General features: G+C 41.9%; 1 protein-coding gene across 1 annotated transcript in view; it reads right to left on the bottom strand.

The window, feature by feature from the left end:
- Positions 1–253: 253 nt before the first annotated feature.
- Positions 254–21,573, bottom strand: part of KBTBD12 (kelch repeat and BTB domain containing 12) — a 75,392-nt gene continuing 54,072 nt past the window's right edge. The window contains exons 5-6 of the mRNA XM_061618366.1: positions 18,809–19,006; positions 254–3,342 (exon numbers count right to left, since the gene is read on the bottom strand). Coding sequence (XP_061474350.1) covers positions 3,173–3,342; positions 18,809–19,006 — 368 coding nt within the window. The 3' untranslated portion in view covers positions 254–3,172. The remainder of the gene's footprint in view (positions 3,343–18,808; positions 19,007–21,573) is intronic.

Consider the following 21,573-nt stretch of genomic DNA (forward strand, 5'->3'; position numbering starts at 1 on the left):
GTATTTGGTGGGGGGCACAGTGCAGCAAGGGAGAAGGTGCTCAGGTGAGCAGAACAAGGAGTGAGCGCCACTCTGGTGAGATTTTATTTGCAAGTCTGCAGGCAAAGCACAGAACTCGTGTTCCGCATTTCCTAGTGACTTGAAGGTTATGTAAATAGTCTTTATTTAGAACTGACAACCACACTGAGAGCGATAGGCAAGAAGCGACATTTGTTTTTATAATCTTTTTGAAAGTATAAAAATAATCATCGCCTTTTTCCTTTGTTTTCTTTATTTTGCTAAAGCTTAGCTCTGTTGCCCCTTTGATTTCTAAATGAAAAGAGAGCTTTTAAAAAAGAGAGAGAGGGGGAGGCATGTAAAACATAAGGAGCTCATCCAGTCTCCAGATGACCTTTTTACTGAGCATTCATCCTGATTTGCTTGCACAAAGCTTATGTGGAAGTTAGACTATGCTTGGTCTTTACTGAGATTTCATTCTGATATATTTGTGGGATATGTTTGTAGGATGGTTATACAACTATGGGGTTTTAGCCACACTGACTTACAAGGTGTTATATCTTCCCATTAATCATTTGTACATATCACACTTTTCAGTGCATTTCTCCATCACTTTCCTAACCTAATTTTTTTTAAAAAGTGGATTCGTTGCACTAGGGTAACATAAAAACATAAGATGAGCCTGTTTTATCAGGCCATTGGCCCATTGGCCATTGCTGCCCTGGGCTCCTGCTGAGAGGAAGGGTGGGAAATCAATCGATCAGTCAATCAATCTAGTACAGCATCTCATTTTTACAATGGCCAACCAGATGCCTGTGGGAAGCCTGCAAGCAGGAGCTGGGCACCACAACACTTTCTCCACCTGCGGTTTCTAGCAACTGGTGTTGAGAAGCATAACTCTGATCATGGAGACAAAGCACAGCCTTCACGGCTAGTAGTCACTGTCACTGCCTCTTGTGGGAGCAGATTCTGTAATTTAACTAACTATGCACTGTGTGAAGTAGTACTTCCTTTTGTCTCTCCTGAATTTTCTATCATTCAACTTCGTTGGATGTCCATGAGACAGAGCCTTTTAATCCAATTTAATTGTGCAAACCTAAATTGTGTTATGTGCTTGATTCCCTCCTGCAAAATACTGACAATCTGGAGGCAACCTAGGTAAAAATATAGTAGCTTTTATTGGACAAATATAGCGTCAAACCTTAGGAGGATATAGATGAAAGTTTAAGAGATGAGAAAGTTTAATACTGTTGATCACTTGGACACTTCCACAAAGTATATATACTTTATGTTGGTGTACTTGCATGCCTCCCAATGGCCAGGTGCCTTTTGCCTGAAACAGAATCAAGACTCAGCATAATCTCTAGAAGCAGCATACACTTTACCGCAGACTATGGGTTGCAGTCAATGCTGGTCCTACTCAGAGTAGACCCACTGAGGTTAATAGACATAACTAACTTAGTCATTAATTTCAGTGGGTCTACTCTGAGTAAGATTTAGTTGGAGGCAACCCAATATGGCAAAACCTTCTAGTGTTGACAGCATAGCAACGATACATTCAAATGTAAGTGTTTTGACTATCAAATACATCCTACCTACAAAGCACACAGGGAAAAAAAGGTTGAGTCATGATGAGGATCACAGCTTCACTTCTTTCCTAGATTCATTCTTTCTATTAAGCACATGCACATGCTGATTCAAGCCAAGTGCGGTGTTCTGTATCAATCAAATTCTTGTGAAGTTCCTGCCGTCTTTGTGTGTGTTTTATTAAACGTTTGTTGCTATTTCAAGGTTAAGTTGATGAGTCACAAACAGAGCAGGAAATATGTCTTTTTCTTCTCTGTTTCTCCACTTCAAGCTCTTGCAAGAGCAATTGTAAATATGGCTGGCTACACATGACACCTACCAAGTGGGTGACTACCAAAAAGACATTTAGACAACTGCTTCCGGACTCTCACATCTATGGCCCTCTTCCTTTTTCACCCTATTCCTCTTTCACTCTTTCTCACTCCTAAGCCCTCCATGGCCACTACTGATGCTATATCTGTCCTTGCAGCTCTCCATTTTCCCTTTCTCCACCACAATGCAAATCACCCAAGGTGATCAGTAAGTGATGGTAATGCTACTGGTGGCAGCAGCAGAGATTGCTTCCCTTAATGCTGCGGTGTCAAAGTGAGGACAGAAGAGCTGGAGAAAGAATCAAGAAGACCAACTTGGATGGAAAGTTCAGGGAGTCTCAAACGACTGGTTTGGTAAGAAGGCCAAAAAGATCATTATTGTAGGTTTTGACTCACTAGGAGGCTAAGCAAAACACAGTCAGTGGAAAATAGGGCATAAAAGCCTGGGATCAACAACCAACCACTAATAAATTATTGACTCAGCTAACAAAATACCTGACTGTTGGCAGCAGAAGACCAATAGGGAGAAGGACTGTAATTGAGTAGGTGAGCATATGCTTTGTGTGCAAAAGGTCCCAGCTTCAATCCTTGGTATCTCTAGGTAAGCTTAGGGTAATGTTATATCTGATCTAGCTGAGATTCAAGATCTGAACTGTTTTAGTTGTACACAGGACTACAAGAAAGAAGTTTTCTTATCTGCAAACTCCACTATCAAAACAGGGCCAATACAATCTGACGTTTGAGTCAATTCCACATATTCATGAGGCTCAGCACAATCCTATGTATGTTTCTTCAGAAGTAAGTCCCCGCTTACTTCAGTGGGGCTTCCTCCCAGGTAAATGGGTGCAGGATTGCAGCCTAGGCTGCAATCCAATACATGTCTACTCAGAAGTAAACTCCATTTGGTTCAATGGACTCACTCCCAGGTAAGTGTGTATTGGATTGCAGCCTAAGGCCATCTTTTGCCTTTCCTTTGGCCCTTTGCTTACAAACAAATAGTTTCACAGTATTTATGTCAGTACAGAATGAATAATTCTGAATGCGGCAAATGTTTCTTAACTCTTTTAAGTACGTGCTAATGCTCCAATTTGCTCCAGGTGATTTAACTAACAGTTGTCCTGGCATTCCATGTTGCTAACTAAGTGAAGCTCAGTTTGGCACCCAGGATAAATTAATACAAAAACTAAAGGGAAAGGGAAGACATCTCTCAGGGTATTGCTCACCAGTTATATGAAATTCGAAGCTCCACATCTAAACTGCTAGGGAAACCTACATGTTTACTGCTCCACTAAATCAGGAGGGGGAGGGATGAGATCCCGTGGGTTCAATTGAGCAACAAGACAGACATCATAGGTGTCATGCATGAGGACATTGACAGCCACAACATTCCACTGATTTTCCCAGGTGTCCAGTTCTAAGATCTCTTTGGTGATAACTTCATGCCGAGCTGCAACCAAAGAAAGGAAAAGGAAATGCAAAGTCAACAAAGGAGTCCAAGCAACCATCTTTGATGTAAATAACAAACCAAAAATTATTTTGTGCTACACTTAGATTCAAAGGAGAGATGGCAATAATTGAAGCATAGCTTGCAAGCCCAAAAGATGTAGTTCAAGCAGTGCAGTTTGCTTGGAAACCCCAGGCTGTGCCGGCCTGACTTAAGAGCTCTGAGTCCTTTTGTGTTCTGTTTGTGACAAAATACATCATTCGTTGTGGATTGGTTCTGAACTGAAGCTTCTTTCACTATTGTATCTAAAAAGGAAAATGACTTGGTTCCTGGGCTTTTTACACATGTCCTATGTAACTGCATGCTGAATACATTCTAGTGCTATATTATCCAGAATTGCCCTTCCCAATGGTCAACATTGTCCATACTGTTTGCTAACAACTAAAACCTGTTCAACAATGTTCTCTTGCAGTGTTAATAAAAAGATCCCTTCTTGCAGGTTTTGTCTGTTTTATTTCTTCCTGTTCAGAGCAGCTGTGGGATTAGTCACCTTTACTTAGTGAGTATCTGTTCCTTGCAGAGATTGGGGAGTGTCTTTAATTATTGGTTTTCTTGCACTTATCTTCTTTATTTTATTGTAAAAAGAAAAAAGATTTAAAAATAAATGAAAGGAAACCAATAATGTAATTACTTATCAGCAGCCCAACTGAACAAAAAATAACAGGAGCACTCCCTACAAATAGGAATTTTAATTAACCCTTTAAAAGAATTTTAATTAACCCTTTAAAGCATCAATAGGACTTTGCCTGTCTACACTGCAACACGTTGGGGCTATAATTACATTTTATTGACAAGAAAAAGAAAACACGAATCAGCTTTGAAAAAACATGGGAGGTAAACACAGGAGATACTGGGAGACAATGACCCAGCAATGACACCATGTGGGTTCTCTGTAAAAAATAAGTGAAGGAAGGATGGCAATTCTTGATTAAAGGGCTAGAGTGGAAACAACCCAGTTTGTTTTGCCTGCTTGGATAGAAGAATTCATGCACGTCTGAGTTAATGATTCTTTGGATCCTGTTCCCCCACCCAAAAAAATAAGGGATGGGGGACCTCACCCACATATAAAAATTGCTTGCATGTCAAATAATCTAATATTACATGTGATAAAATAAACCTAATGCTATTTTTATTACATTTTTCCTATCCCACTACATTTCCTAAATAGAGTACCCCAAGAGATATCAGAATGGGTGCTCTCATTAAGAAGTGATTCTAAATACCATTTGCTGGTGAAGTCATAGGGAGAGAGTGCTGTTGTGCTCATGTCTTGCTTATGGGCTTCCCATAAACATCTGGTTGACTACTGGGAGAACAGGATGCTGGATAGGGATGGGGGAGAATATTTGCTAAATTAGATTTAGTATCGGATTCTGACTGAATTTAACAGTCTGCTATCTTTTTGGACTGGCACTGATTTCTCATGGCAGGCTGCAGCTGTAATCAGCACAGACTTTTTGTGGCGGGCCACAGCTGTAATCGGCATGGGAGGTTTTTTCATCCCCCCCATTTTACATAATTATCTTCATAATTTCCTTTAAGTTGATGCTTTGGTAACAGTGTGTAGGTGTGATAAATAGGGAAAAAATAAACCACCTAGAACACCATGATCATTTACATCAAAAATTACACAATTTTTTTTCGCAACAAAAACAAAAACCAGCAGATCAAATTGGCAGGCACCAAAGCAAGCAGGAACAAAAAAAGGGCAGATCAGGATGGAACAATGGACTATCGCAATACAAGCGGATCAGAACTAGGCAGCAAACACCATCCCTAATGCTGGACTAGATTGGTCTGGTCCGGCAGGAATTTTCTTAGGTTCTTATGACTGCTTGCACTGTGCCCTGCTGTCACACTGGCCCTGTATCCATATCTTGAGCATTGTTTTGCCATGGCTAGAATGTTTAGGTGTATGTAATGACATGACCTTGGAGAAAACACATTGCAAGGAATGTGGAAGGTTTCCAAGTGTTTGGTGTGATCATGGGGGGTGGAGGGAGAGAATAAGTTTCATAACCTCCGCAAGGAGCTGCAAACCACCCAGAAGTGAACTAATTAACTAGAGTGAATGTTAGTTTGAGAGTAAATTCAGCAACAGTTACATCTGCATCAAAAGGTATGTATGATATCCTTAGAATATGATTCTGATCCTGGTTATCTTAGATCATTTTGTTGTTGCAGATCGAAATTAAGGGTATTCTCACTTGCAAGGATGAAATCGGCTTCTTTTAACTTAGCTCAGAATGTAAATACAAAGCCTTTTTGGGGGCTGTAATGTACATTCAATATTTCTAAATTCTTCCCTGCATTAGCAGCTTTCATGTGTGACACACACACAAATAAATGGGAGAGAAGCTCCAATGTGTTGTGTAAGAAAATGCCCTCTAGGCTTCTGGAAACTGGGCTTTGTGGTTTCTATGGGCAACAGTGTTAAGCAACCATCTCCTACGCAGGGTGGAGACAATTTTGGGGAAACTTTCATTGCCGCTCTTGTACTTTGCTTGTTTGAGCAGTTAGATTCAAGCAACTCTGTTAAAGCCAGTGTTATAATGCGAAGCTTTTAACCAAGGCTAAGAAATTGTACAGTAACGAAAGAGCCACCAACCAAGAAATAATTTTGGTTCAGATTTCTTTTTTTAAAGGTGGTAGTGGACGGAAGAGCCATTTATTTTCTAGCTTGAGAGCTGTGCTTTGTGACACTTATTAAAAAAGAAGTCACCTTCTTTCCTATAAATGAGAAGTTATTATCATTCCCTCCCTACTTTCCCCTTCTGATTTCAAAACTAATTTTTTCCTCCCAGTAAAAATCTTTTTAAGCTGACCTTTACTACAGCCAAAAGGTGTGGATAGGGTTTCCTGTTTTTTTTTACACACTCTGTTCTGAGGAATCTCTAAGGTCTAAAATAATTTGTGAACGCCATTTTGGGGGGTGGGATTATAACACTTTGATTGATTTCATGCATTGCATAGCAACAAATTTGGGCTTGCCACTGTTTACACTCACCATGGAGCCACAGCCAATCCCAGCTTGAGTATTAGGGTTTCTGAATGATGCACATCATTCCAAATATCTGTTTGTTGCCTTCACATTTTACATTTTTCTTTAGGTATACACTTAAAGATAATATGTGTGAAGTAGCTCAGTAAGTTGTGAAATACCCCACTGAATTTCCATGAGGCTTCACTGTTGAAAGAGGAAATAATTTACTGGCATTTGACTGGGGTGTTCTCTTAATTGGCTTGCCTTTTTTTTTTTTTTTTTTTGAGGTTTATGTAAGAGGAACAAGAAGAAAGGCTAGTCTGCTTTCCAAGGGTACTAGTTATCACTTAATTTTTGGATGATGAAATCCATGCCATTGGAATAATGGACACAGTGATTTCTTTGGCATGGGGTGGTTGACTATTTTGATATTGTATTTTGTGTTTTAATATTTTATATTTTATTTTTGTGTAGTCCTGAAACTGTTGAAATGGGGAGGACAGAAAACAAATAAATTTGTCTTTTCTCAGTTTGCACAAGGAAACAATAATTGTAATCCTGAGCACACTTGCTAGGAAATGAAATTTAAGTCCCATACATTTAATTTCTCTAGCTTTTCATTGCCCATGAAATTGACTTAGATTTGCAGGAAGGGGAGAGCTGGTGTGCTGAAAAGGGATGGACTGGTTTTAAAACATTTATTTTAAAAAAAAATTGAGGAAAAGATCGTTGAAATTGTGGAAGCAGTGCCGTAAGACAAAAAAGAAGTGTTGCTGGATGTTCATTTGTTTACATGGATCAGATGAGGACTCCTGCAGATGAGGATTCTTTAGAGTCTAAAGATTAAAAACATCTTTAACACAAAAACCAACTTGTTAAAAATGCATAAAATGGCAAATGGGGAGGAGAGAAATGATGTCCTTATCCATTAATGATTCTACAGGCATTTATCGGAACCAACTGCCCAAAGCGAAGTAACTATGCTCTTGATGTAGATTAGGTAAGGCTTAAAAAGGGCCAAAACTAGGTTAGGCCCTCAGTTTTCATGTTTGTGTTTCTTTCCAGGATAGCTACCATTAGGTTACCATGTACTGAAAAATCAGAGAGGTTGTGGGATCTAGAAAGCATGTGATACTTTTCAAAGTAGCCTAGCAGGGGAAATAAGATAGCACATTCTCCTCAAGGGCCAAAACAGATGTGGCGTTAAATGTGTAATGCATTTCCATGCTGTTTTTTTACTTTAAAAATAACCACCTCAGGGAGGCCTGAGCATGATCAGGGCCATTGCACACAGGAAGGATGGGTTTTTTTTCTTTTTAAAAATCCTTTCTCACCATGTCAACAGCCCCAATGAAAACTGGTTTTCCTGAAGCTTGCATTAGCCCTGAGCAGGGCTGGATTATCCATTAGGTTTAGTAGGCTGAAGCCCAGGGTCCCGGGGCTCTTGGGGGCCCACGATCCGTGGAAGCAGGACAGGAGCCGTGGATTGCGGGACAAGAGCTTCCGAACCGCCCGCCATTCCCCGCTTCACTTACCTTTTTCTCCGCTGTTTTTTGTGGTTTGCCATCAACCAAGATGGCGGCAGAGGCTTCAGCCCCTTAGGAAAACCTTGGCCGCCATCTTAATTGATGGCAAACCTGCACGCACAATGCGCGCAGCTGCAAAAAAAGCAGAAAGGTAGGTGAAGCGGGGGGATGGGATGGGATGGGACAGGACGGCGGGTGGCTCAGAATCAGCCTAGGGGCCCTCCTCAGCTTAATCCGGCCCTGGCCCTGAGAGGAAGCTATCATTGTCACTCTCATATATCTCTCACTATAGTAAGAACCCCAGTTTGTGTGGTTTCCATTCAGTTCAGCTCTAGTAGTGAAGCTTCCGCAAGAAGTTAATTTAATTTTTAGTAGGAAGCGTTCTTGCTTAATATTCCATGCCAAAATATCTTCAAATATACTCTGTGCAATTCTGCATGTATTCTTTCTAGAGAGGCTACTCAGAGGCTTCCATTCACAAAGATGAATGCATTTTGCCATTCAGACGTAACCAGGCTGGGGTTTGCTCTTACACTTGTATGACTGACTCATCATCAGCCTGCTTTACTCAAGACTAGCCATTGCACATGGAGGCTGACAGATTGCTTTAGAGTATGCTGTGGTATAAATATTTAATCTGTTTTTCTGTTCTTTGAAATTGCATTCCTTATGTGGTTAGAGTTTACAGTTGCCCCTGTGGTACGACATATCAGTTGCTACTGCTGCTTCTTTGCAGCCATCCTTTTTGAAGGTAAAAGCCCAGCTTTTTAGCTTTTTTATAATTCCAGCAAAGTGTCTGCAGTGTGATAATATTTAAGTTGTCATGCAGTTTTTATACATTCATCCATGCAATGGCCCCACAGAATAGGAAATTAGTACCCTAGTAGTAAATACACCTCACTATTTTTTTTCACAACACAGGAGAGACTAATTTGATCAGTGGTGGAGCTGTCCAAAGTGCTGAAGCTTTGAAATTGCTGAGGCACGTTGGACACCTCCTTTAAAGTTTGAATTAAAACCCGGAGTGGATGCCATGGCCCCACTGGCATGTAGCCACCAGCCACCACTGATCAAATTAGTCTCTCCTGTGTTGTGAACTGCTGCTGGTAGTAATTTGACCTATCAGATATAAGAGAGACAGTGGCCCTTTTAACAGCTGTGTAGAAGGAAGAGGGCAAGAATCCATATCGTTGACATTTGCTTGGTACTGTCATGAGCCCTGTGGAACATTCCTGGTGAAGGAGGAGGAGGAGGGTTTTAGTGGCTTGCAACAACAAAGTATTGAAGCAGAAGGCGTCAGCACTTTTGTGACAGCTCCTTCCCCTTGGCACCAGTTACAATAGAGGGAATACTGGCTGATCAGAATCCAGTCCCTTCTCTGCCCCTCCACTCCCCCTTTTTGACCCAGCTACAGTAGCCGCACACACCTCCTCTGGAGGAGTAGGATCTTGATGAGGTGCCACCCCACCATCACCCCAGACGCACAGACAACTGCGCTGGAAGGCTCAGCTGGCCCCCACTTTTCCAAGTAGGAGGAGCACTCACACATGCATTCCCATTCTGTGACACTTTCCTCATGCAAGTAGAAAGGGTCCATCCAAACCTACTTATGGGTTGTAAGGGGGAGTGTCTAATTGCTGCGACAATGTCTTAGCTTTGAGTAGTCATACCTAGTTATGCTGCGTAGCGATGAAGAATCTTATGTGACCTATAAACTGATCCATGAAGTGCTCTAAACTGAAGTTTTTCATTAAACATACTGGAGAAAAAAATTCCAGCAGGTCTGAATTCCAATGGTCTTGGCCAGGACAGGTACTTGCATGACAACCTCCTCAGCAATAGCCTGCCATTCAGACAACCCTTTCCTTTCATTGTTGTTGTGTGCCTTCAAATCAATTAAGGCAACTTAAGGCAACCCTATGAATCAGCGACCTCCAAGAGCATCTGTCATGAACCACCCTGTTCAGATCTTGTAAGTTCAGGTCTGTGGCTTCCTTTATGGAATCAATCCATCTCTTGTTTGGTCTTCCTCTTTTTCTACTCCCTTCTGTTTTTCCCAGCGTGATTGTCTTTTCTAGTGAATCATGTCTTCTCATGATGTGTCCAAAGTATGATAACCTCAGTTTCATCATTTTAACTTCTAGTGATAGCTCTGGTTTAATTTCTTCTAACACCCAATTATTTGTCTTTTTCAAAGTCTCCTCCAACACCACATTTAAAATAAGTTGATTTTTCTCTTATCTGCTTTTTCACCATCCAACTTTCACATCCATACATAGAGATTGGGAATACCACAGTCTGAATGGTCCTGATTTTAGTGTTCAGATTTTGTGTGAAATTGACAAGATGCTTGTAATCCAGGTCAGTTAATCTCATCATGCTATGCATCCATCTATGGCTGCAATCAGAATGGGAAATAACAGGTTTTTCAATCTACCATCCCCTACATTCTCTTTGTACATTTGCCAAGGTACTGGTGCTAGATCAGGGCCATAGTAGCTAGCATTAAAGAGGACATCACTCCCATTGCTCTTCATGGTTGGTTGCCTGAACACTGCTACAGAAGTGGCAAAAAAGGAGCTTGCTTCCACAATAACATGGGGCCCATTGACCTCCAAGCAGTGAGATCTATGAGCTGCAGAAGTCATCAACTTTCCTCTTGCATCCTGAGAGCACCAGCAGGAAGTGCTGTTAAAGCTGAAGTTATTAACTCCAGTGAAGATATTTTGCTAGTACTTTCTGGTGCTTCCTCTCTCTCTCCCTTGTCACTCTCTCCAACACACTTGCTTTAAAGAGTTCTCTGTTATAGCCTCCTGGGCCTTGTAAGAACATTAGGCAAATGTGCCTACTTGACAGACTGAAAAACTGAATAGATTAAAAAGCCTAGCGGCAAAGAGAATTTGTGTGATAAGGGGACTCTGTGTCATAGAATCACAGAGTTTGCAGTGACTGAAAGGCTATGTACAATAGCAGGACTGTAGTTTAGGGGCTCCTCCAGCTGACCTGTTTGTTGATCATTCATCCTGATTAAATATTCATATTGATTTTTAATTGTATTTTTCTTAAGTCTTTTCTTTCCTATATTTTATTTCATTGTATTACAATTTGAATTCTATAGAATGCAAATTGTAATTCAGTAAAATACAACATAAAAATAAAAAATGCAATTAAAAGTAACACAGCATTTAGCACAGCACATTTCAGTGGCTACAACAGGTAGAAAAATCCTTAAGTGGTCCGCCAAAACCCTTAGCAATTTTCAACTAGTCCATTGGGGGAAAGTTTGGGAACCATTAGTCTAGGCTCAACTCTTGGGTACTATTTGTATAAAAGTGGGCTATCTCCTGACAGTAGTATTTATACCAGGATAGCTTGACCACTGCAGTCCATGAGTTGGTAACCTCAAAGCTGGATTACTGCAATGCGCTCTATGTGAGGCTGCCCTTGGCCCTGGTTTGGAAGCTTCAGCTGGTGCAAAATTCAGCTGCTGATAGGGGCACATGGCTGACAACATGTGACACCATTGTTCAAACATCTGCACTGGCTGCCCATCCACTATCAAGCCATGTTCAAGGTCCTTGTATTAATTTACAAATCCCTGAACAACTGAGGCCCAGGGTATTTTAGGGACTGCCTGAACCCTTATATTCCAGCTTGATCACTAAGATCATCTGCAGGAGTGGCATTGGTTGTCCCCCAAGCTGGTGAGGCTTATTCAACATCGACATGAAATCAAGCCTTCAGTTCTCTGGAATACTATGCCAACAGAAATTCAGTAGGCATCTTCTGTTTTAACCTTTAAATGCCTGCTGAAAACCTTTCTGTTTTGCCAGGCTTATGCAAGCAATTAAGAAGATGTCTTTTTACAATAGTTGACCTTTGTTTCTATATTGTATTTTTAATGGTTTTTACTGCACGTTTTTTTATTTGTTGTAAACTGCTTTGATTTTTTTTTTAAAAAAAATCGCAGTATACAAACATATTTATAAATAAAACATAAACTGATATAATAAATAGATAGCTCCACTCAAGGTTTCATGTTTCTAGGTTCTGTTTTTTGGTCACACCAGAGTGTGACAAAAACATAGATTCCAAGAAGCTCCTTATAAAGAGGATGCTGGGCAATATCTGAAATGTTAACTTTTTCAAATAAAAATAAAATATCCTCCTGTCCCCATAAGACGTAGTAGGCACAATAGTAGGTTTGACCTGAAACACTACCTTAACATTAACCTGAATCAACACGGAAAGGAGATCACATGTATGTGTCCTGTGGTACAGTCCTGAAATGATGAGGACAAAGAGGAGGAGATAGACTGGGACTTGGGGGAAGTGACTCTCATTCAAAGGAGGAGGGTGAAGGCTCCAGTGCCATTGACAGTGACAGCTCTGCCTCCTTAGCTCCAATTAAAGCTGATGAGGTGCAGCCCGATCAGGAGGCGGCCTCTTCACCTTCCTTTCACCCCCCTTCCTCTCTCACCACGCTGTTGCTGTCGCCGTTGCATACCCCTCCTCCGGAGGAGGATCTTGCTGAAGAGTCTCCACCGCCCTCACCTCAGAAACATAGGCTACTGCACTAGCAGGCTCAAAGGGCTCCCACTGTCCTGCTGAGGAGGTGTGCGCACATGGGTGCATGCTCCCAACCATGGCACCTTTCTCACGCACTACACTTACTTAGGGATTGTAAGGGGGCGTGACTAATTACTGTGACAACATCTTAGTACTGTGTAGCTGTGCCTAGTTAAGCCCTGTAGAGATGTTGAATCTTGTGTAACCTGACAGCTGATTCATTAAGCACTCTGAACTGAAATATTCCATTAAACCTATTTTAAAAAACACACTCCTTCGCATCCACGTCTGACTTCAGCAGATTGAGGCAGGACAGTATGTAGATCATATTGCTGATACATGGATAGGAAGCATATGCTTGTATACCTGATAGAAATGATTCTGAAGGGCCAGTGTGATGTCATGGTTACAGTATTGGACTATGACCAAGAAGACCAGAGTTCAAATCCCCACTCAGCAATATAGCTCCCTGCGTGACCTTGGGCCAGTCACTGTTTCGCAGCCTAACCTACATCACAGGGTTGTGGTGAGTATACAGTAGAGAGGGGAGAACTGTGCACACCAATTTGAGCTCCTTGGAGAAAAGTTGTTATATAAATAAAATAAAATAAATAACTAAATAAATAATTCTTTCATCTAAGGTGAGCTACATAATTCTTCTAATGTCATATGTATGTGAACCCTGCTGTCCATTCCTAGAAGGCGAGAGTTCTGTATTTTCAGAATCATTCAAAGCTACAGGAGGCTTTTCTAGAGAAGATTTTGGAAGTATGTACACTACCACCTCATTGTTCCTGAATCTAGTGTTTGCCATTTCCTTTAGTGAAACATGTTAAATGTAACTATTTGTGCCAGCCAGGCACAGGCCATAGTTGTAATAGTTGTTAGTCTCTGCAGACCTTAAGGTGTTGCTTGAGAAGAAAATAGCATTAATAAGAGCATTATGCTGCCAATCTACAACACCTGCCTTGAAATCGATAGGTATATGGCAAAGGCTTAGCAGTACATCCACTTGGAAAATGGGAGGCGGATCTTGCCTGCTGCATAGTTGTGAATGTTCATTTAAAGGAAATTGCCTCTTGGGGCAGGCAAAGCTGAAAAACTGTGACACAAAGATTCTAATGTAAAACAGCCTTGCTGAACCTCCTGCTGCTGGATTTAATGTTGCTGACAACCAGAGGACATCACTATTTGTGACACCGGGCTATAATTGGGTAGGCAGAGGTGGAAAGGAGGGAGCGAGGAGATTCGCCAGAACAAGATGATTGACTCCTCCTTGCATTAATGTGATCATTAGCTGTATATTAGCAGAATCAGCACAGTTAATAAGCAAATCACTATTTTACTGCTTTAATGGAGGGAAAGAAGATTCTTGGCTGATGTGAGAGCATGCTGGAAAAGGGATTTCAAGCAGAGTTTTCAGGCTACTTATAATGAGCTCTCTTAATGCTTCAGTGGTATAGCATAATGGGAAGACAGCAAATACTAATAGCAAGGATGAGCCAATATTAAGCAACAAATCATGCACAAAAATTCCTAGCTGCCTGCAGTCTCTTGAGTTCTCTGGGCAGACTCCATGCTCTGTGCCAACCAGACCCCATATCTGCCTACAACCCAGCTCACTGTTTATGCATGCTTTGAAGAGAGAGAAAAAAGAATGTTGAGGGCACATGATTGTGTGCTGATCTACAGCCAGTGTTAACTTCTACTGGGGTGTCAGCCTGAAGTAGTCATATCTCTTGCAAGGCCTGAGGGCCACTTGGGATTCTGTCACCATCATCTTCTATAGACATTTTAGGTAAATACACAATCTTAGAAGCAGCAGCCAAGGCCTCTGGTTTTATTTTGTTCACTTTATAATGCAAACACATAACGTGCTATTTGTGCTCTCATGCTAACCTTGGGGACCTTCTCAGTCTTGTCTGATACTAATTCAGGAACTAGCTAATGCGTGTCTGTTTTGTTCACATGGCACACACCCCTCCCTGACTTTGGCCTAGAGTTTGCTATTTTTTCTCTCTGTGTACAGGGGTGGTGGAAATCCCAGATCTAGATAAAAGGAAGAGATGATGGAAAAGTAAGAGAGAAGGAACAGTTGACACAGAGTTTGTTTGCTTTCAGTGACTAAGAGAACTGGTTTCTACCTTGCAATTGCCTTCACAAGCTTGCTGCTGTTAGAGAGCTCAAGCCTGTGTATGATTGTGCTCTAATAAGATCAGGGCTAATGATCATGTAGAACAGCCTTCTCCAACCTGGTGCCCTCTATCAGCCCTAGCCAGTCTGATGGAAATAGTAGCCCAAAACATCTAGATGGCACCAAGTTGGCAAAGGCTGATTTAGAACACGTACAAATTCCTCAAGGCAAGAAGTAGGAGGCTGAATAACAATGAGCCATTGGTTTTCAGAGTAGTCTCACAGACGTACCATTGTAGTTTATGAGACTATTCCAACAACTCTCCAAAACAAGTAACTTGTGGAGTTCATCATGCAAAGCCAGTTTTCACTGATGAGATTTCAGGTTTGTCATCAGTCTTTCCCTCTCCATGGCAAACTGTTTCCTGAAAAGTGGCAGATACACTCTTCCTTTTTCTTCTAGTGCCAGTCCTGTTTTCCTCTAGATCAGAGGTGGGGAACCTTGGGCTCTAACTCCCTTCATGATGATTTTTTTAATAATATGTTTTTCATGGCCTTTCTGACGTACAGAAACTCTTATTCAGAAACTGTATGATAAAGTCATGCTAAATCTAAGTGCTTTACTGCTGCATGTCATCTGTGTTCAGAATTGTTCACCTACTAGGTTTTGGCTTTTTGTTTCTCAGATCTGAATGAAAATAAAATATGACTAGAAGCTTGCAGACAAAGAATAGGCTGGTTAGGTCAAATCAATATGTGAAATCCACCCACCTAAACATACACACAATTCCTGAGCTGCGTGTCCTTTAATTCTTAATGTATATCTTTTGCACCTGGCTCCAGTTGGTGGATCTTGAGATTTCAGTAAAAAATGAAGTAGATCCCACAAGCCTGAAGTCTGCTCATCCCTACACTATATCACAAAATCTCTTCCCAATTTTCAGCCTGCCCCTTTGTGAGGTTTTCACCCCAACCAAACTTTCCTATGTGATGTTTAAATAAATTTATTTTATTTATTTATTTAACAAAAATGTATATACCACTTGAATGTAAAGACCTCCAAGCAGTTTATAAAAAAAAAAAATCCTGGCCAAACTCACACAAGCAGATTGCAAAGTGCTGCTTCTGACCACATAAGCTCAACCAGTCAGTGCTATAAGCTTGACTATCACAAGTGCAATCCAGAGCCTCTCCAGACTGGTGGGGTTTTTTGCTGGTGTATTCTGCAGGATGTAACTGATGCAATAATAGTATAGTAGTAATGGATTTATACTGGACTATCCACACATCCTCCTGCTTTATTTGTTGCTTTGTGATGCTTTCCCAGGGTTACCACATTACTTCCATCCAGAGGGGCACTCTTGCACTATAGCACCAAAAGGCGGGACAAAAGACCTCCCCCCCCCAAAAAAATAAATGATATAAAATGTTACAGGATTTCAGCAGAAAGCTATGGGGCATGCTCTGATGGAAATGAAGCAGTATATCTACCCCAAACCTTTGCAGGTGTGAACAGTATTGAAAGCAGGATCACATATAACTGCCCTGAAACCATCATGAGCAGTAGTGTAGTGGCAAATTCAGAAGTGCAGGGTCCCTCCATGATAGTCACACCACACCCCCTCACACCCACACACCCTGTTCCATTTTCCCTTGTCTCCTTTGTTCTCCGGGTTGTCTCGCAAGTCCACCCTCCACTACAATAGATGTCCCTAGGGGCTAATCAACATGAAAGAGGAGGCTGTTAGCTACTGAGAAGAGTCTTTTCAGTAGCTAACCTCCTTTTGGCTCCAATCAGCACAAAATGACAGGACTCTTCTCAGTGGCTAACATGCTCCCCTTTCATGTTGATTGTCTCGTACATAGGAACCTGGTTGAGACCCTGCTCCCAAAAAAGTAAGGGGTCTACAACCCCCTGAGACCCTGGATGACTACACCCCTGATCATGAGCACAAGTCATCATGAATGTACAATATACCTGTCATGCATATGACTATTTTTATGAGTTTTTTCATAAAAAGAATGGCAGTAGGAAAAAAGGTTAGTTTTATCAGAATCCAGCACACAGAGCTTTAAAATGAAGTGAGATACAAGTGAAAGCCAGCCCATCTGGACCTACTGTCACATAAAAGATGGATGTCTGTTTTGTGGTGTTCCTTAGCATAGAATCTGGGAAGTAATTAACCTGACCTGACATTCATTAGTGCTAGATAATGTATCTGTCTGCCTGTTTTCCTTGTGACAGGAACTGTGGCAACAGCAGCTGTGTCAGGTGGGCATGCGTGTTTAAGTATACCAAAGACCCATGCCTATCAGAAAAGAAAGAAAGGAAACTCAACCACCACAGGATTAAAATCCTGCATCCCTGAAGCCACTTGCCAAAATATTTCTCACCAACCAAATCCAAATATGTTGATGAGTTAGGGAGAGAAAGGTAGTGATTGGTTCTATAGCTGCTGCTATGACAATGAAAAGTCAGTGCTATGGCCTGAGTATAGAGTGATGAGTGCTACATGGTGTGCACGTGTGAATGAGATTGTCCTTGTGGGATTGGGACCAGAATTTATGGAAGTGGGACAGTATTCTCAGTTATTTGGAGGACGGGGGATCTAACTAGTAATGATAAAAATATCACTTATGCTCCTGTATGTTCCGTGAATGTATACAAAGAAGGCAATCACATATGGTATCAAGGACAGAGAACAGTACACTTTGTGTACTGGCAGGGGGAGGGGGGAAGTCTGGTCAGTGGCTTTGCTGTTTTTAGTTTAAATGCTATGAAGATCCACATATATAAAGTTAAAGACAGGTGAGAATCCAAACTTCTTCAACATTCTTGTGTAAACACTGAATAAGGGTAAGCATGCACCAATGCTCTCACTACACAGGCCCAGGCCAGGAACTCCCCCTGCCCCAGTAAAGATGCATAGTATCCAAGGCTGTTCAAGTTATTTTGCCATCTAAGGTAGAAAATCTCACAAGTGCCTCTCTTCCTCCTGGGAGTAAATTGGGTGACATCCAACAAAGTCATCCTGGTAGCCACCCACGTGATGGAACTTCTTCTCCTCTTCTCCCCATGCCCCTGGTGCCCCCAAATCTCTTATTGAGTTCCCCCAACCCTCTGAAACAGATTTGGGGGGCACAGGGGGCACACAAGGAGGGAAGAAGGACAGGAAGTCTTGTTGTGCAGGCAGAAATCCTTGCTCGAATAGGACAACTTTGTTAGATACAACCCATAATAAATTTTTAAAAATCTATGAGTTTGCTGCCTTTTCATGAAACCCAACATCAGCAATCTGAGGCTTGCCATGCCAGCTCTGCATGAGGCCAAGCTAGACATGATGGGTGGTTGGACATCCATGTGTTCAAGCCCACATCTGCTGCAATAACAAGCAGTAGGGTGAGGGCAGATATAAGACGTACAAGGAGTGTTTGGGAAGGAGAGTAGACCTTTCTCCTCACCACTTACCTATATGTACCCCTCTCCCCAAGCACTTTTGCCTGACACAGAGATCACTTCTATGACAGAAACCCAGCTGAAGAGAAAATGACACCAGAAAATTCTGTGAGGAGGTAGGATGTGATAGAGTGAGAGTCCTGTATTCCTCACCTGAGTGCTCTTTTTATTCCTTTTAAATTTCTCGCTCCATCACTTTCTACAGAATTGAAGCTTTGGATTTGAACACAGAGATATGCCATCACATCTAGTTTGGCCTGTAGAAACCACTTTAAATGGCTCCACGAAGCAAGTCACTTGTGTGCAATAGTTTGCATTGTAGTTCTGAACATTTTCCACTGTCTGAAGAAAGCTTCCATAGGGAGCCATTCAAAATGTCCTCCACATGATTGCCATTTTGTGTAAAGCAGCCCTCGTGCCACTGAAATTCGCATCATTGGTCTAGTATGCACAATAAGCAGGAAGGCTGTGTTTCTATGCACCCTACCTGGAAATAAATTGCACTGAAATTTCACAAGTAAAAGTGTTTAGAATCAAGAGTGTGGCCCTTCAGGTTTTGTCCAAAGAGAACAAACAAGTCATTGTTCAGCTTATTCAAGTAAATAATCAGAAGTATGAAGGGATTATTCAAGTTGGTCAAACTTGTGCCTCTTAGGATGGTGGTATCTGTATATAGATACCTGGGCAGCTCCTAATGCATAATACAAAGATAGCCATATTCTCTTTGGATTTATCCAGTACCTCCTCCACGAAATCCCCCACAGACATAGAGCTTCCCTTCCACTGCACCAGCACAGGTAGAGTTAGTTCTCAAGGAGAGAAGAGGATACAGCATGGGAGGTCCATCTCTCCAAAAATTCCCATCGGGGTTATAGATCTCCACTGCATCGAGACATTGCCGTGCCTGTCCTCTGTCTCGACCAAGGCAGCCAATCCCACCTACAGAGGGAGATATACATTAATAGCAGAAAACATGGAGGAATGGAATAGTATCAATGGCTCTTCAAAGCAGACCTAGGCTGTGTACACATAGCAATTTAAAGTGGATTTGATGCATTCCATGTATGCATGTTTTTTTACATTGTCCTCAAATGATTTCCTGCACTGCCCCCTCCCATTTAATTTGGGATTTCCTGATCCATTTTCCATGGATAATGTGGTAAGGAAAAAATGTCCAACATAAAACCGCAAGTTACCCAACTGTGGATGTTGTGAAGCACATTGTGTGGGCAGGGTTTTGTTTTGTTTGTTTGTTTTTTACATGTGTGGTGACATTTTGCTGAGTGTCATCTATCACCACACTCCTTACTTTGGTTGGCAAGGTGCTCCTCAGTGGACTACTGGTGGGCCTGGGGCCACACACACACACACACACACATTTTATCCTGTTTTGTGCAAGTCTGATATAGCAGAAAACTTGTATCTCAAAAAAAAAAATGGCCGTGGGCACAGGTAAACAAATATCTGTATGCATGCCCACAATGGACCTCAGGTTTCCAGAACTCAGGGAGGGTTGGGAGATACTAATTGAGGGGAGGGGACAACAACACACAGTGCATATACATCCCACCAAGCACCACCCACTAGTGTGGATGGGAGATAGTGAGAGAACAGACATGTACAAAAGTACACACGGTAAAGCTGGATCTGTATGACTCACGTGTGCATTGACACTGTAGTGTGTACACAGCCCTACAAATATTCGGAGTCTTTCTCTTTTTTCTTTCAACTACAGCAGGGGTGGCTAATCCTGTGGCCCTCCGGATGTGGTTGGACTCCAGCTTCCATCAGCCACAGTCAGAAAAGCCAGTGAACAAGGATGATGGGAGTTCAAGTCCAACGACACCTAGAGCCGGGCTTTCTTTTCTTTTTTCTTTTCCTGCCTCAGCTTCATGCTAGCTTTAGTGTATTACTCTTTCATCCCTTTGGAAAGGCAACAGTGCAACATCCTATGTCAGGGATAGGGAACCTGTGCTGCTGCAAATGTTGGTGGACTCCTCCCATCAGCTTCAGCAAGCAAGGCATATAATTAGAGAAAAGAGGAGGAAATGGTTTTGCTGTGCTGGGGAAAGTCACAATGTTGTTCACCTTTACAAAAAGAAAAGAAAAGAAAAAGAAACCAGGTTGCATGTGCATTCCACATCAGGAGAAGGGAAACCCTGCACACACTGTCTAAATAATAATAATAATAATAATAATAATTTTTGTTGTCCACCTTTCACCTGGAATGTGGGTCCCAAAGGGGATTACAAAGATTTAAAAGTGCAACACATACATAAAGACTATTCAGAAATTTAAAAATATAAAAACATACAAAGAAACCATACATAAACAAATCCACAAAATCCTTAACAACATTTAGCTGAATGCTTGTATAAAACTATTCAGTAGCTGTCTAAAACTGGGAAGAGAGGGGGCTGATCTTATCTCACAGGGGAGAGCATTCCATAGTCTAGGAGCCATGACGGAGAAGGCTCTGTTGTATTTGCCAGTTGGGCTTCAGATATAGAGATTCACAACAGGCTTTCTTCCTTGGCTCTCATGTAATGGGCATGGCTAATGAGGGGAAAGCAGGCAGACAGATACCTAGGTCCCAAACTGTTTGGGGATTTAAAGGTCAAAACTAGCACCTTGAATTGTACTCGGAAGCAAACTGGGAGCCAATGTAGCTCTTTTAGCACAGGTGTAATGTGCTCAAAGCAGCTCTTTCTAGTTGCATCCTAGCAGCCGCATTTTGAACCAGCTGAAGCTTCCTAGTAGTCTTCAAAGGCAACCCCACGTAGAGCACATTACAGTAATCCAAACACGAGGTGACTAGGGCATGAATGAGGGTCAGATCTGGGCATCCAAGACAGGGCTGCAGTTGACACAACAGCTTGCTCACCAACAACCCCTCTGTCTTGTCTGGATTTAATTTCAGTTTGTTCACCCATGTCCAGCCCATTGCAGCTTGGAGCCCCCGATCCAGCACCTGCACTATATTGTTGCAATCTGATGTGACTGATATGTAAAGCTGGGTATCATCAGCATACTGCTGGCAGCCCAACTCACATCCTCAGACAACTGCTCCAATGGTTTCACATGGGGTTAAATAGCATGGGGGACAAAATGGAGCCTTGCGAAACTCCAAAGGCCAAATGTTCGAACTACAGTCCCCCAGCATCACCTTCTGGACATGATCCTTGAGGTAGGACTAGAACCAGTCAAAAACAATTTGTCCCAGCCCCAATCCTCTGAGGCGGTCCAGAAAGATACCATAGCCAATGGTATCAAAAGCTGTTGGGAGGTCCAGCAGAACCAGCAGGAACCCACTCCCCCTGTCCAGTTCCTGCCATAGGTTGTCCACCAAGGCAACCAAAGCAGTTTCAGTGCCATGACCTGGGCAAAACCCAGACTGACATGGGTCAAGATAATCCATTTCATCCAAGATCCTCTGTAGTTGGGACACCACCACGCACTCAGTAAGTTTGCTCAAGAAGGAGAGGCTAGAGACAGGGTGATAATTG

The sequence above is a fragment of the Rhineura floridana genome, chromosome 3, assembly GCF_030035675.1.
Source record: "Rhineura floridana isolate rRhiFlo1 chromosome 3, rRhiFlo1.hap2, whole genome shotgun sequence".
NCBI classification, from domain to species: Eukaryota; Metazoa; Chordata; class Lepidosauria; order Squamata; family Rhineuridae; genus Rhineura; species Rhineura floridana.